Source organism: Excalfactoria chinensis, chromosome 2 (assembly GCF_039878825.1).
Source record: "Excalfactoria chinensis isolate bCotChi1 chromosome 2, bCotChi1.hap2, whole genome shotgun sequence".
In the NCBI taxonomy this organism is placed as follows: domain Eukaryota; kingdom Metazoa; phylum Chordata; class Aves; order Galliformes; family Phasianidae; genus Excalfactoria; species Excalfactoria chinensis.
Window position 1 is genome coordinate 27,398,684 of NC_092826.1, and position 16,355 is coordinate 27,415,038.

Consider the following 16,355-nt stretch of genomic DNA (forward strand, 5'->3'; position numbering starts at 1 on the left):
AGGAGACAACAAACTCTTTTCTGAATCTCATTTACATTCATTCTTATTTTAAAGTAATTTTATGTTAGTCTATTCAAATATGTAAATCTCTAACAATTAGTACACTGGTGACTGGTGTCCATTTATTTAAAAAAGGAGAAGAAAACAGGTTAAAACCTTCACTGAAAGCCCGCATAATATGGAAGGAAGCATGTTTAGTCTGAATGCAGCCTGGCACTTGGCCATGTGTTGTTTAACTTGAAGCTTGTCATTGCTATTGATGTCCAGACGACTGCTCATGTGCAATTATTAAAGACAAAGCACTTGTTTAAGAGTACTGGCGGGTCAGGGCAAAATGCATAACTCTTTGTGGTAAAAAGTCAACTTATTAAAATAACTGAACCAGTCAAAATCAACAACCATACATATATTTGTGACTTTGCATGTATGTTTACATACCAAATACAATATTGTGGTACTCCATTAATAGACAAACTGAGCAGAGACAGTGTATCCATCAAGCTAAGTATTTATATCTGAGCTTGTAACTGAAGCACAAAGGATAAAAGAACACTACTCTGAAGCGCCTTTACAATGGTTTAATCAGTCTCACTGAGAGGCAACATGGGGCTGCCTAAATATTTATATTGCCATAAATCCCACCCATTTGTCACCTCACAGACTTCCTGACTATCTCAAAACAGTCCAAATTAAATGACTCCTTTTACATATTATTCACGCATATCCTGTGTATTTCTGTTAGATCAGATGCTATACAAAAAGCAAGGACCGTAGACAGGACCATGACTTTCTGTACGGTAATTGCATGAACGTGTTCTCAGAACAAGTATTCTTTACATTAAACACAGCAAGAAAACAGCAGAATAATATTTTCAGATGCATTTTCTTTTTGTTCAAGTGGCATCACTGCCTGTTCCACCCTCATGCTGCCATGTACATGCTCTAAGATGGATTATACAACCACATACATGGCCTATCAGGTCTGTAGTGACTCCACCCAAAAAATAGGCTGATTTAATGTTCTAAGATGCACCACTTGTGCGCTCTCCAAATAACCCGAGTTTTATTTGGAAGAAGGAGTCAAGAGGAGAGTGCCATTGAAAAGCTGCCACATTTTCTGCAGTCACATTATATGCGCTTTGTTTTAAATAAGACACGCACATATGCACATGCATGTATGTGCCTGGTGTGCATTACTCCTACATTATGTAAACTAAACAGAAAGAACTTCATGAGCATTCAGGGTACAACAAGCCCCGGAATTTCTTGTAGCTGTTGAAAATCCCATGTAAGTGAATGGAGTTATCCTTGAAATAGAATCTTATAACAAAATTCCAAACATTTAATAATGATCTTTATGGCAGAAGATAAACACAGATTATCAAGGTATGTATTTAGCACCTGCCTAAGCTGAGTTATGTGAAGAGTTCTGTTCAATGCCACTGGGGCTGTTCACATGCTCAAACCAGACACCTGCTTAAGTGTCTTGCTGGAGCAGGGCCAGAAACATAATGGTGGGCCAGCTTAAGTTGATTAGAAATGTTCTGTTGGCTCCAATGATAGCAGGGCCTCATCTTTATTGCCACTTTGCAAAATACAGTGCTTAATAGGGGAAAAACAATCAGGCACTGTGTAGGTCTCTTAGTGGTCTGTTGGGTAAAGCTTGGGTACAGAACAAATGCAGCTTATTTAGCAGAAAATGGAAGCATGTCCAACCGAGAGAACACCTACTCTTCCACTAGAAAATAAAATTTCTTCTGTTGAATACAGCCTCAAAATAGAGATGAAATGGTTTATTGTTGTATGTTGCCTACATTCAAAATCTCCCCGAAGATAACTACAGTAAAGAAGAATGAAGTTTAAAGAAATGGTGAAAAGAAGCTTTTATCTTTGTGAGTTTTAAAGAGGGAAGATGTTTTTATTAACATTCACTTCATTTTTAATTGATCACTGTTGTGTTTAGTACTTTCAGAAACCTGAGCTAGGTAGTTATATTGCTTTTAATTGCTTTTCTAAGCTGCTTGTTAGCCAGGTATTAATTGGCAAAGTGGAGCAATACGCCAACCAGTCTCTGGGCAAATCCAATGATTTTCACCATGTCTCTTGCTGCAGAAACCTCGATATTTGTGCTCTGAGAGATCATTAATCAAAAGCTGATGAGCCCTTTCTTTCCCACTGACAGCACTCCTAGCAGGGCCTTCTGCAGCGATACATCTCTGGCAGACGACAAATTATCAATACCGATTACCAGATTGCTGCAGCGGGGAGGGGAGGGCGTGCTCACACTGCAGGGCTGGCCACAATCCACAGCCCTTGTCTCCCCCCGCTATTCAGGCATCCAGCTGTCTCCTGCCCTGTCTCCAGGGGTTCCATGGCCAGGCTAAAACGCCTCCCATCCACACTGATTATTCCTCGGGAGAGGAATCATTAGCGTTCAGAGAAATAAATGCAGAATGCATCATGTACGGTGCCAGGAGGGCTCGGTGCAACTTCATGCACCGTAACTGAGAGTGGCGACAGTGCACAGAGTGGGAATCTGAATGGAATTTGTTTCTCCGGAATGGATGGTGCTGGAGCTCTCCATCATCGTTTCATGTGATTGTGTGTGCACGACTTTAATGGTGAATGACTGTGAAAACTTCACTGCGTCAAACATAGGTTCTGTCTCATTTCAAAGATGCGCACCCCACCCCCCAAAAAAAAGAAAAACGAAAAAAAGAAAATAGAATCCCAACTTTGTGTTGGGGTTCGGATGCTTCTAGCAGCCGTTTCTCCCACACCCTCTGGTTTTGTATCTCCCACACCCTCACTGCGCCTCACCGCTCCCCACCCACTCCCTAGCCGCCCTCAGACAAAGGGGCAGGGAACGGGCTGCCCACAACCCCCCCCCCCCCCCCCCCCCGCCGCCAACCCCGGGGGTGCCCCGACGAGCACCCGGCGGTCAGAGCGGGGCTAGTGTCGGGGGTCCCGCACCTCCAATGCGGGGAGCGGGGCTGCGAGGCGGCAGGGCGCGGCTCCATCTGAGGCGGGTGGGCAGGGAGGGGCTGCTGGGCTTGCAGCTTCCAAACGCGAGCGAACAGCAGAGCCCCCAGGGAGAGAAAAGCAGGGTGGGACCCGCTAGAAAACAGCCATCGACGGTGCAGTGACCTACTTCCCCCTCCCCGTTCTCCCCCTCCCGACCCCCCCGACAGACTGCAGGTGCGGACTCCTTCTCTTCGCCCCCCCGCAGTCCCCGGCGCTGGGCTGGGCGCGGCCGGCCCGCAGTGCGCTCCGCAGCCACCGCCCCCCGCACCGCACCGCACCGCACCCCGCCGGCTTCGCTCCGCGGTTCCTTCCCCGGATCCCCCTAGCTATGAGGCGTGGTTCAGAAATAAAGGGCATCGCTGAGCCCGCCGACAGGGCTGCGGGGCGGTGGGGGTATCTCTGCGGTGGGGACAACTTTTCCGTTCGTTTTCTCTCTTTTAAATATATCTCTACTTTAATGTATATATTAATATTATGTACATATTCGGTGCCGTAAGATACACCGATCTCTGAAATGATAAAAAACGTTTTGAAAATAAGGCTGTGCTCACACTACCAACCTCACCCATCAGAAAATATTTAATCTGATCTCAGGACGCTAAAATTGCCCCGCGGTCCCACCCTCCTCCTCCCCATCCCCCAACTCTTCCCCCCCCCCCCCCCTTTTTTTCTTTCTTTTTTCTTCATCATTATCTTTTTAAATTATTATTATTATTTTTTAAATCCACCAAATAAATAAAAATTATGCTTAGCGTTGTCTTGATTTTTCTAAACTTTGGGGCCACTGAGAAGAGCCTGCAGAGCAGGGAGTGGTGCTAGAAAATAGTGGAGGTGGCATTGGAAGGAAAAGAGACGTATTTTCTTACCCATTGCTGTTTTAGCCATGATGGGATGTGCAGGCGCTCAGAGGTGCTGAAGGCAAAGGGGTCCAGCTACAGCAGTGCAGAGAGAGAGAGAAGACTGAATAAGGCACTGAGTCAGCAGAGTGGGGCCGTGCAAGAGAAGGAGCAAGAGGCAGGAGCCCATGAATAATTATCACTCCTCTACCCAAGCAGATTGGCTCTAGAGGTCCCCTGACATGACTCCTGCAGAGCCAGAATCTCCGGGCATTAAATATTGATCCACCAATGGTGCTGGAGTACAAAGTGCCAGAATGCAGTTTGAAATGGAAATCAGTCCTTGAATGCCTCTCCCCCCTCGGTCTGGCTTCAGTAGTACATTCCATGTCAAATGTTTTATGTCTTACATGAAAAAAGCCTATTGGCGTTGAAGGCTTTGCTGTTGCTACCTGTAAAACACGCAGAAATGCATTTTAGCACATTTTATTCCAAAGCTGCGACAGAAATAAATAAATAAATAAATAATTAGGACAAATTGAAAGGATTTTCTAAACCATTTCAATAGAACACCTGCCTAGGTTACTTTCCCTTCTGCATCTTGTTTCCTACTAGTACACAGTACCATATACTTTTATGCTGCATATTTATTTTAGAAACCCCAGTTAACCCAGGATGACTCACATTGTGCCAAAACATGGGGAACAAGCCCAAATTGGATGAATGTGAAAAGGAGTTCCAGTAACCACTGTACACAATAAGGATAGCCATTGGGAAGCTGTGAGCCTGAGTTTCTTGATGAAGAGTGCAGAACGTGACCTAACAGGATTGTGACATGGAAGGGCACGGATGCATTGTAAGAATTCTTGCCATTCATTATAGGGATTCTCTTAAGGATGTAGCTGACAACTAAACACGTGTGGGTGGTTATCTGATTATTTTGCTAGAAAGATGGCAGCGGATGAGCACCTCTTAAGGCTGGAAACAGCTGATATCTCTCTAGAGAAGACAGCATCTGAGCCTGTACTACAAAGGGGACAACACATTGCCATCTCATTCTTATGTCGCCCAGCTGAACTCACTTGCATCTGCTGGGCCCAAAGGTAGCGGACTCCCATGCTGTGTGCAGAGAGACAGGAGGAGGTGGAGGATGCAGATTGTGGGGTTGCTTCATTAATGAGCTTCCTTCAGACTAGCCAAAGCATGTCAGCGTAGAGCAGGGCCTGGAGTCAAAGACCAGCTTTCTCTTTTCAGTTACTATTGATTATTTCTGAACTGTGGGAATCAAGTTTTTTCCTTTGAGTGCGAGCAGCAAAGTCTGGAAGTGAGCTGCGGGGGGACGATGAGCAGACGGCCCCGAACAGCACATTGGGCACGGCGGGACGCCGTGACTCACAGGCGTGGGAGCCGCAGCGCGGAGGATGCCGCGCTGGCTCCTGCTGGGGCGGCCGCAGCCCATTGGCTCTCGGGGATACAGGAGCCGGCGCTGTCCGTGGTGCTGAAGGCGGCGGCGCTGCGGCCTGGGCTCACGGGAGGGTGGGGCCGGGCAGACTGCGGGCAGCGGCAGGGCGGAGCGGGCAGCGCACATCCCCCCGCGCTCCTCCGCCCTCCGTCTCCCCCCGCGGGCCCTGCGCCAGCGCAGCGCGACAGCCGCAACGCGGAGAGGGTGAGGGGATGCTCTGCCGGCCCCGCCCGGCTCCTGCCGTCCCCCACCGCCCGTCTGCCTTCCCGGCACCGAGCGGACACGGGGGGACCCCGATACGGCCCTGCCATAACGTTCCTTGTTGAGCTCGGTTCCCATCCCCCCGCCGCGGCACGCCCAGCAGGCGTCCAACCCGCCCTGTCGTCTGCTCTATTTTTTTTAAATTTACTTTATTTCATTCTGATGTTTCTCTTTTCCGAGCTAACCCAGCCTGCCCCCAGTCACCGCAGCAGTGACAGCAGCAGCAGCATCGCCCCGCTACCGGCAACGCCCTTCTCTCTTGCATCGCCCTCTGCATCCCCTTCTGGCTGGAGGGGCCCAAAGGGGCTCAAACCGGCTCTTATGCTAGAGGATATCAGGCTCCTGACGAGAAAGTGGTTCAAGACATAAATTGCTTGGCAGTCACTATCATGTCAATCACTTGGCACATACAGGAGCTGTTATTAGACACACTGTACATTGTGCCTAATCCACCACTACTTTTCAATGTTGTGTTTCATGTATATCTGAGGGGATAATGGAATTAAGCGATAGCATGTTCCAGCATTGGACTTGTGTTCTTTCAGAGTCTAGGCTTTCTCTTAGTTGACATTAAAATGCATTTACAGCCTAGCCTACCTCCAGGTCTGTGGATGCACAGGCTGTAAAGACAAAAGGTAAAGCTTCTGAACAGCAGTGAGATTTCACTGGGCACTTCATCTGTGGCCTTGGACGGGTCACAGAAAAGTCCTTTGTTATCTATTTTTTTCACATTTCTTGTTTTCACCATTTGTTAGAAGGAACCTTAATTCTTACCCACTTGGAGACAAAGAAGGGTGGGAGGGAGGTGATACTGGAAAGAGGATTGTTTATGCAGCACTTTGAAGACTGTTGTTGCTAGGTAAATGAACTCCTTTGGCACGGAAAATACAGTTTGCGCTGGCACCTACAAACAACAGAGGTGGGAGTAGGTTATGCATCTCCTATTAGCCTGTGCTTTTTGTCTCTGCTGCATAGGCTGAACTTAACTTGAGAAACTGACTTCTGTACACTTAACATTTGCCACTAGGAAATACAATTGACCCTATTTAAAGCAGCTGGTTTCTTGCTGTGGTCACTTCTACTTCTTTAGGCCTCCCAAAGCAATTTCTCTTTGTGTCCATGCAATTTTTGAAGATTAATTAGTAATTAGCTCCTGATTCACTTATTTCATCTTTATTATTTCCACCCCCTCACCCAAAATTATGGTGAAAGATGTTATTCAGATTGTGCAGTGAAGTCCTCAAAAGTCAGAGAAGAATGGTGCCTGCGCAACCTTAATTATTCCCCCATGCATGTATATTATATATTATGATACAGTTTCCAATTATGTACTCACATGCTGTTTTTCCACCAGATTCTCCCTGCATCCATAGCAGAATGGATGGGGCTCCCTTGATGAGGACTATTTGCTATTTTATTTTTATTTTGTTCTCATAAAACAGAGCCACGACATGGCCTGAAAGCATGGGGACAAGAAAAAATTTTCTTAAAGGAACATTCGACAGAATAATTTTCTAACATGGGTGAAAAAATCTTTGTCCAGACTTATTCTTCACAGCAGGTTAAGTATAGATTAGAATAAATTAGCATAGTGTGTGTTTCAGTACCCTACATATTTTAATGTGAAATTTAGAGAGAGGCTACAAGTATGTGAATATATGATTTTGTAATTTGGATTATTTTTTTAAATGAATTTCTGCATAATGCTATAAGTATCCTAACAAGCCAAGAAAAGGATTACCTGTGTACTGCTGAATACATTGAGAGAAACAAAAAGCACTGACATATATGCATAACTGTGTCATATATAAATCACGGTCACCATTTTCTTCATGAATTACACTTTTTTAATCCTCTCATTTTCCAAAGCAATGTATGAGTTATGAAGCAGCAGCATACAATTACTTTTCTACTAGCATATATCCACCTCTGCAATTGCGCTTTTTCCTGAGCATAGACTTTCTAAAAATCATCTTTGCAGGAGCGGAATTGTGGAACTCAGAGACGACTCAATGTGAGTTAACAACTGAGTACAACTTTATTACGGCGCAAACAACCTTTTATACCCCCCAACTGCAGTTGTGGCATAATACGATTGGATAATCCAGACATGGCACAACAAATGATTGGCTGCCTTCCACCCCAACAAATGATTGGCAGCCTTCCACCTCAACTAAACAGTTTAACATTACCCTGACACCGTGACAACTCGGGACCCTTGCCACCTGGTCCCTGCCCCTCTGCCTCACCAAGCCTTCTCACAAGTTCATAATGTCCTTGAAGCCATCATGTCCTCCCTGTTCTCTTAACCAACTCCCAACACATATTGTGACAGCTTGATAGTGGTTCAATAAGCCAACTGCAAACGACGTCACCATTAGTGATTTCAGTTGCTGAACAAATCACACAATGGAATACTGCAGCTTTAGTGTTAGCCTGGTTTCATACAAGTTTTTATATTTTCATGACTGCACGTGGTCTTGTATCAGCAACATTCAGAATCATGGTAGGGAGGCTGAATAATGGTATTATGGTATTGTGGATATTTTTTCCAAGAAATCTCTGAGCAATGGCTTAAGGTTAACATGGGGATTGTACATAACCAGACCTCCATCAATACCCTTGTCCAGGAGATGTGGGCTAGAGCCATGTAAGGCTGCATGAACTGGAGTGACTTAGTTGCACCCAGAATCTTACCCCCTGCTGCCAATATATAAAACCCCCTTGGCCTTATGGAGGAAGAGTGGAAGAAGAAGCCAGTTGTGTTGTTTTGAATGAGATCAGCATATTCTTGAGAACATAGGATTGTTGTGCTGAATCAGACCAAAGGGCCATCTAGGCACGTAGCCAGTAGCCTCTAAATTGTATACCTGTCCCTTTCAAGCCCCCATCAGATAATGGGATCTTCTTGCCAATTACATTCTAGCCTTGGCCAAACTGGTGATCAGCAGCTCCTGAAGGATGCAACCTGAGGGGGAATCCTATGACTGTGAACAACTTTCAGTTTTCTTATCCTACTACATCTCCAAGTAGACCACCACTGTGCAGCCTCCCCAAGTGCTTGCCTATTTTCAGAATGTTCACAAAAATGCTGTTAGAGGTGTACAGTTGGATGCACCTCTCTGACTTCCTATTGTTCACATTTATAATCCTTTAACTTTTCCCTGCCTACATGGTTCCAGATCTGTATTCCTGTGCATTTCTTCTGCCTAATTTACTTCTTCTTTCATTTCCTGTTTAAAGATAAAGAGCTGACATCTGTCCCTAAAATTGAAACCTTATAGGAAAAACAGCCATAGACATATGTCTAGGAGGATTAACAGAGACTGTGTATGATATATCTGTGCCAGCAGCCCAAACATATCCTAGACTGCATCAAGGGAAGTGTGGCCAGCAGGTCAAGGGAGGTGATTATGTCCCTCTACTCCACTCTCATGGGAACCCACCTGCAGCTCTGCGGCTCTCAACATGTGAAGGGTGTGGAGCTGCTGCAGTGAGTCCAGAGGAGGCCCAGAAGATGATCAGAGGGCTGGAGCACTTCTCCTATAATGGAAGATTTAGGGAGAAGAGCTTGTTCAGCCCGGAGAAGAGAAAGCTCCAAGAAGGCTTCATTGCAGCTTTCTAGTACTTAAAGGAGAGCCTACAAGAAAGCTGGAGACGGGACTCTTTATTGGGGTATAGTGACTGGACAAAGAGTAATGGTTTTAAACTGAAAGAGCTGATTTAGATCAGATACTTGAAATAAATTATTTGCCATATGTGTGGATCAGACTGATCAGAGAAGCTGTGGATGCTCCATCTGGAAATGTCCAAGGCCAGGCTGCACGGGGCCCTGGCAACCTGATCTAGTAAGAAGTGTCCCTGTCCACAGCAAAGAGGTGAACTAGATGTTCCTTAAAGTCCTTTCCAACTCAAATCATTCTATGATTTTGTGGTTCATTCTACAGTTTGATGATAGTGCTCCTGTTATTCTTTCTTCTATTAAATGTATGCAGTTTGCTTTCTACAAACGTGGTTTCCTATGGTTTCTACATGTTTAGTGACTCTTTAGCAGTCCACCCTCTCCATATTATCACTGACTCAAAGTGAATGCTGGGGAAGGCCATGAGTAGGACAAGCAATGCAGTTCTTACCTAGAGATCATTCCAGCCACTTTCTCAAACTCTTGAGCTTGATGCAGTTTTCCTATTCAGCAGCCCTTTACAAACCTTTCTTTCTTCTAAGTGGTTGTGCATTGTCCTTGAACCCATGCTGTCTTTTACCTTCCACAGCGCCATGTGGTGGTCAGTTCTACAGGCTGGCTCCTTACTTTGTAAAGAACAATCTTCTTTTGCTTATTTTAAGCAGATAAATTTTATTTTAAGCATTTTATTTTAATCTTTCTGAACAGCAAAATGCAATATGCAAAGAGAAATAGGCAATAAAGTACGCTGCAAAGGTCTGATTCACTTTGTTCTCTCCACCTTACTGTCTGCAGAGATATGAATGCAATTATTCAGGTTTTGTTGCTTTTGCACTTTTTTGTGCCCTTGTTTATTTTAATATTTATTTATTTATTTAACTTGGTGTTAGCGAAATTTTGTTAATTAGCTGTTTCACTGTGGTTCTTGTCTCAGAAACTTTGGAGAAGATGCTCCAAATATACAACAGATCATTTTTTTCTATTAGTCAGGCAGATTTTAGGAGAATAAGTGTTATTACTGTCTCTCAAGCAATGATCCTGTTTCTCATACCCAGCTCATTATGTATTCTCTTTGTAACTAAGATTTATTTTCACTTTCTCAGTGATTTATCACTGTACAGACAGCAGATGACAATAATGTAAAAATAAAATTGAAGATATATAAAATAGATTTTGAATACATTAGTTGCACTTGTGTGAAATTCACACTCAGAGGGAAACAGTAGCAGAAAACAACACTGAGAATGAACTGTAGGAGAACTTTTCTATTTCTAGTCTTGCTTGTAGCCCATACAAAGTTTACAGGAAATTTCAGGCAGCACCTGCTTTTGCTCACAGCTTTGTCAGGTCTCATTATCTTAATTTGATATTTTCGGTGTTTCATGTCCATTGATTACTTGTTTTGTTTGAAAAAAGAAAAACAATATCAAAAAACAGCTGAGATGTCTTGGCTGTTTTTGACCATAAGCTCTAAGTAATGTGATAATGCTTTGTTCATTCTGGTGGTCTTTTCTTGGAAACACTCTAACAATATTTATTCTGCAGTAGATAATTGAAATATGATAGACAGTTATTTTGGCAGTAGAGAGTTTTGCTGTCTTTTTCACTCTGAAAATCTACTTAATCTTGGCAATACTTTTGTGCTTTAGGAAAAAAAAAGTGCTTTAAACAGATTTTGGGGACATGTCAAAACCTCACTAGAATCTCTGAAGTTTCTGTCCTACCAAGGATGCTTTATTTTTGTATTGTATCTGTCTCATATCTTGGGACTAAGAACTTGTAAGGGAAATAGGAAATGGGATGGACTATATAGAAAACAGAATTACAGCTGGAGTAATGAGAGAAAGCTGGAACTCTCTAGACAAAGAGACTGAGATGAGGAAGCCTTTGGGAGCGTGGGTAATTAGCATCTCTGAGGCAGACTAAGGGAAGTATATGGTTGTGAGATGGGGCCTGTCGTTTGTTTGCTGAAGAGATGAAGGACAAGGATTCGTGGCATAATGTGGGGAGGAGGTTGCCTGGCAACCTCTATTCAGTTCCGGTATGATAAGTATGTGATCACATATTGTTTTTATGCAGGATTTCTGTCTCCAGGGTGGTGCAGGATGAACCTGCTCTGAGGATGCGCTTGGGCTGTGCAAGCAATGCTTGCATGACTTGTGCCTCATTTATTGCTTAAGCTTGAGAGTAGTTAATGAATGAAGCAAGGGAAGGTAGGGGAAAGTCATGTGACTGAATTAATGTACTACTGCACAGGATTTTTCCTGTCTATTGCTAATATATCCACTTAAAACAGTTTTGCAGTCTCTGTAGGTGAACCCTCTAATAGTCTAATAGCTTCTAATTATCTAATCTTAATGACCACCGTTAGATTCCCAAATCCAATTTGCTCAGCATTCACACCTGTGACTGATGCTGCAACTTCTGTGCTTGAAATATTGCTAAACACTTTTAAATTACATCTTTGATGCATCAGACGGGACATGTAAAATTAGCGAACATGTGTGCTCTTAATCTTTCTGTGCCTCTACTCCTTATATTTTAGATAGAAATCCTGCCTTTTCTTTGCCACTGTGGATTTTTGTGAAGCTAAATTAAGTTGCATTTTTTGCAGCACTCATATGTTGAAGTGATGAGAACTACTGAGAAGCCCTGGAGGAAATTAGGAATTCTACCACCATAACACAACTGAAAAACGGGCAGTAAACAAAGAATGGGCCACACAGTGAGTATGAGATGCAAGCAAAATATTGATTAGCAGTTTGGTTAGTGAAGCAGTTGTCTCGTGCAAAAATAGTGGCTAAATAATATATCAAAATACAGATGTAAAATAAGTTTTTATCATCCTTCTACAGAAGAGATTAGCAGGAGAGGGATTAAGGGATATACTGATACCCCATGTGCCTTTTCCTGTCTCTTGGGCAGGATTGTTCTGGCTTGTAGGATGTTCTAAGTTTATGATGAGTTCTTCAATGGCTATGTTCCTATTTTAAATGGGCAGGGTCCATGATGGTATGGCTGGGTAACCTAAGGGTAAATATTGCTTATGTAGAGATGAATTGATGCCATGGAAGATAGTGGCAAAGCATTAACAGCTTGTGGCTGGTTGGAGGCTAGATAATTATCTCTGATGCTACTGCTTGTTGCAGTAAAAGCGCATGTAAGTAATAAGCTACTGGCTTAGTAACCCACAGTAAGAATTTTCAAACAGAAAACATAATTGTTTCATTTAGTATTGACGTTTTATTTTGTATGGTAGTACACTCGAAACTGTATTTAGTAGTATCTCCTTGTGGTTACTGTAAGTAAAGTGTTTATAACAAATCCACATTTTGGATCACATAACACTTCTCATATTTCTTTCAGTGCTGGTTCAGTGCCAAACATGAAATAGCTCATGTTCTGCTTGAGTTCCAACTCAGTGACATGGGTGATGGTTCTGCTGACTGGCATACCAGCATGCATCTGTTCTGACCTTCCTTGGCCTTTCTTGTTTTTATTTATATATTTTATATATATTTATTTTTTAAATATGTATATATGCGAGGCCCCTGTAATGAAGAGTCCTCTTGTTTTTGGCCCTGCAGCATTATTAAAGCAGACATTTGTAGTTGCCACATGGAAGGAAAAGTTAGTCAAAGACCAATGTTACCAGCAGCAAATACTACATATATTTTTTGCTTTGTATAGCATTTTCATGGCTGGAGTTTGAAAGAAATCGCTATGTCCAAAAGGAATGAATATCCTCCAGTAAATCTTCAGACAGAGAAGTAGGTCTTATTAAACCACAGAACTTGAAAAGACCATGAGCTATTATTCATATGAGCTAATTCAACAGCCAATTAAAGCAGTAAATCACTTTTATTTTTTCTAGGGCTGAAAAATTTGTCTCTGAATTGTGATTTCTTTTTCAGTCTAATACTATTAGAGTCAAGTCAAGTAAGGCTCTAACTTTAGCAAGAAAATGAAAAAAAAAGAAAGAGAAAAGCTGTCATTCTTTTTCAATGACTCGATAGTATGTAGCTGCTGTAATAACCAAACATGGAAAATCACATTAGATATTAAGATCTCCAGCTGCATGGGACTGGCTGAGAGTGCATTTTTATACTGCTTTCTAAATTCTGATTTTCTCATAAGAAATTCAAACTGTTCAGAACTTTCTTGAGTCCAAGATCTTGGAATGGATTTCTTATATTCTTCTTCCAGATAAGCTGGCCAGTAGAGAAGTCTGCATGAGTTACAGTGTTGGCAACCTATAGACTGCAACTTCACTCAGCACATGAAAGTTGATTTTATCTGAAAGGTGAAAGATAGACATGGCTGAGAGAACTTCCTGGGTCAAAAAATGAGGTTATGAGCTGAGGAGTGAAGCATGCACTTTGTAGGGTAGGTATTCTGGTTGGATTCTACAGTGGCAGTCTAATGTGTACTGCTATTGCTAGCCACAGCTGTACTCTGTTCTACTGTAGAATATCAGTTTCCAAGTGATAGTAGCTTACAGAATTAAGATATTTCCTTACCCAGAAGTTAGAAAAACACATCTACCTTCTGAGTCCATCTTCCACCCTTTTTTCAATGTAGTTTCCATACTGAGTCCTTCTGGAAAGCAAGGATGACCTTGCCCCTCTCGTTTTCTGGCTGTGCGACATTATCTTCAGCCTGAGTTGTTGGGTCCTCTTATTCCATTTCTGTGCAGCTAGTAGAAAGATTACATTATTTCTAAAATTATCTCATAGAGAAGCAGAAACAGACCCTCTGCTTTTTTTCATCACTTTACATTTGACATGTGCAAAAATTGTTTTAGTTGCTCTTGCCATAATGCAGCTGCTTAAGACTTCATGCAGATTCCTTTCAGACTCTGCTTTACAGGTTACTGTTTTCTGTTTTAGTAGTGAGGACCTCCTATTTCTGGATCTATACCTCTGTAAAGGACCACATTAAAACACAAACGTTATAACAATCTTATTTATACTGATTTCCAACAGTGTTGTTTCAGTAAGTATCATACCCTGCAGTTTACATGTCTTTGGAGTAGCTTTACACTGATATCCAGGTAAGCAAAAGATAAGTGATGTTAATTAAGCACTTCCTGACATGACCAGGATAAGCAGTAAAATGCTCAGTAGGCCACTGCGTGAGTGTGAAAATGTTTTAAAGCAGAGATGTCTGTAAAGAACTGGGACATAATGTCATACTGCTAAGCACTATGTTTAATTGTGTGAATAGTTTCATTAATTAGACCTATTGAAAGTGCAGTAAATGCTCCAGAAGATACAGTGTCATCAATTCATAAATTTTTAAGTCTGGAAAGGGCTATTACTTCTCTTAGTCATTCTGCAAATAACTACTTGTGATGTCACATTTTTTATGAGCATTTTCACATTTCCTAGCAATAATTTAATAGTTGCATTTAGATTAGAACAAATGCTGCTTCACATCTGGATTGAATACTTTTTTTGGGGAACCTTTCCAGAAAGTACCTGTTTGGACAATGATTTTCCTCTGTGGTTGTTTTCTGCAGTCTCTCTGGTTAATCAGCCTTTAAACATGTAATATTGTTACATTTATTTAGGGCACTTCCAAACCTTAAAACATCTCACTAGTTCCAGTTTGAGTACATCTTAGAGAAATCTGCTCTAGGAAAATACAAGCCTCATAGGATTTGCTTTGATGTTGCTCAAGTTCTAATTGTTAAGACTAAATAAATATAATATTTTAAATAGGATACCGAGGTACTAATATGGATCAATGAACTATTCCTTTATTGCCAAAGCAGTTCTGATTCCTGTCATTGGTTTTTACTTGCAATCGTTTCTCTGGTAATAGATTTTACAAATGGAAGAAATTCAATTGTCTGAAAGGATGATAAGAATCCTGAGCAGCAAAAGGAATGCAATGTCCATCATTTCTGAGAAACCATGTATCTCCATTGCAAAAAAATGAATGATTTCAAAAGTAAATAAGGCACATTCTGGAGAGTTCAAATTTTCAATTCAGTAATGCATTTAAATTGGCATTATTAAACGTCAGTAATGGCAGCAGTGATTCTAAAGTGAATGTTGTCAGCTAATAATATGCTAAATTCAGTAGGCTTGAACTAACATGCTACAGCCATGCTCTTTTTATCTCAATAGTCATATATCTCATCATTGCAGCAGTGGGATAATAGTTTTTTCCTGTGTCTGAGATAGTTCTGGGAGCTAAGAATTTGGTCTGAATACACCCCAGAGAAGAAAAGATGAAAGCATAAAATTCATTTTTTTTTAACATTAAAATGGCAAAACTACTTGAAAATGTCAGTTTAGTGAAGAATGATATTTCTTGCTACAGCAATCTCCTCTCCTCTCCTCTCCTCTCCTCTCCTCTCCTCTCCTCTCCTCTCCTCTCCTCTCCTCTCCTCTCCTCTCCTCTCCTCTCCTCTCCTCTCCTCTCCTCTCCTCTCCTCTCCTCTCCTCTCCTCTCCTCTCCTCTCTCCTTCCCAACCCTTTTCCCTTTTTCCCTTTCCCTCTGCTGTTGCAGGTTAATTTTACAATAAAGAAACTGAGGATAGGTGGTCAGATGAGTTTTGAAAGGACACAGCTTATCAGTCATAATGCTTCACTAAGAGATTGCTTCACCCATGAACCTACTTGGTCAACTAAAATTTTTGTGTCAAACAACATCTTATCTAATAAACATCACTCTTCTAACATAATTTTGTTTTGTCAAGAGGAATCCATATTCATGCTGCAATCAGTTCCTTCCAACCCCTACAATTCTGTGATTCTGTGATAAGATGTCCATTGTCAAACATACTCCTAATAGGAGTGTGGAGATATTTTACTTCTCTGCAGAGAAGTGGAATATTGTATCCAGTTCATATTTTAAAATCTTGTGAAAGATTTGAGAGAGCAAGGAGAAGAACTACCAAACTGATTTATGAGCTACAAAATGTATCTTATCTCATGAGAAATGAAGAAATTGGTATGTTGCTGAATTAAAAAGAAGACTCGGGGTAACATCGCCATTAAAATGAGTGAGGACAATTGCAATAAGAAAATTCTGAGTAGTAAAGAAGCAATGTCTGGAAGCTCTCACAAGCCAAATCCAT

The 16,355-nt window shown here is 42.0% G+C and overlaps 1 protein-coding gene across 1 annotated transcript in view; it reads right to left on the minus strand.

Annotated features, from left to right (window-relative positions):
• Nucleotides 1-4,186, minus strand: part of STMN2 (stathmin 2) — a 36,036-nt gene extending 31,850 nt beyond the window's left edge. The window contains exon 1 of the mRNA XM_072329244.1: nt 3,891-4,186. Within this exon, the coding sequence (XP_072185345.1) occupies nt 3,891-3,909 (19 nt within the window). The 5' untranslated portion in view covers nt 3,910-4,186. The remainder of the gene's footprint in view (nt 1-3,890) is intronic.
• Between the last annotated feature and the right edge of the window lie 12,169 nt (nt 4,187-16,355).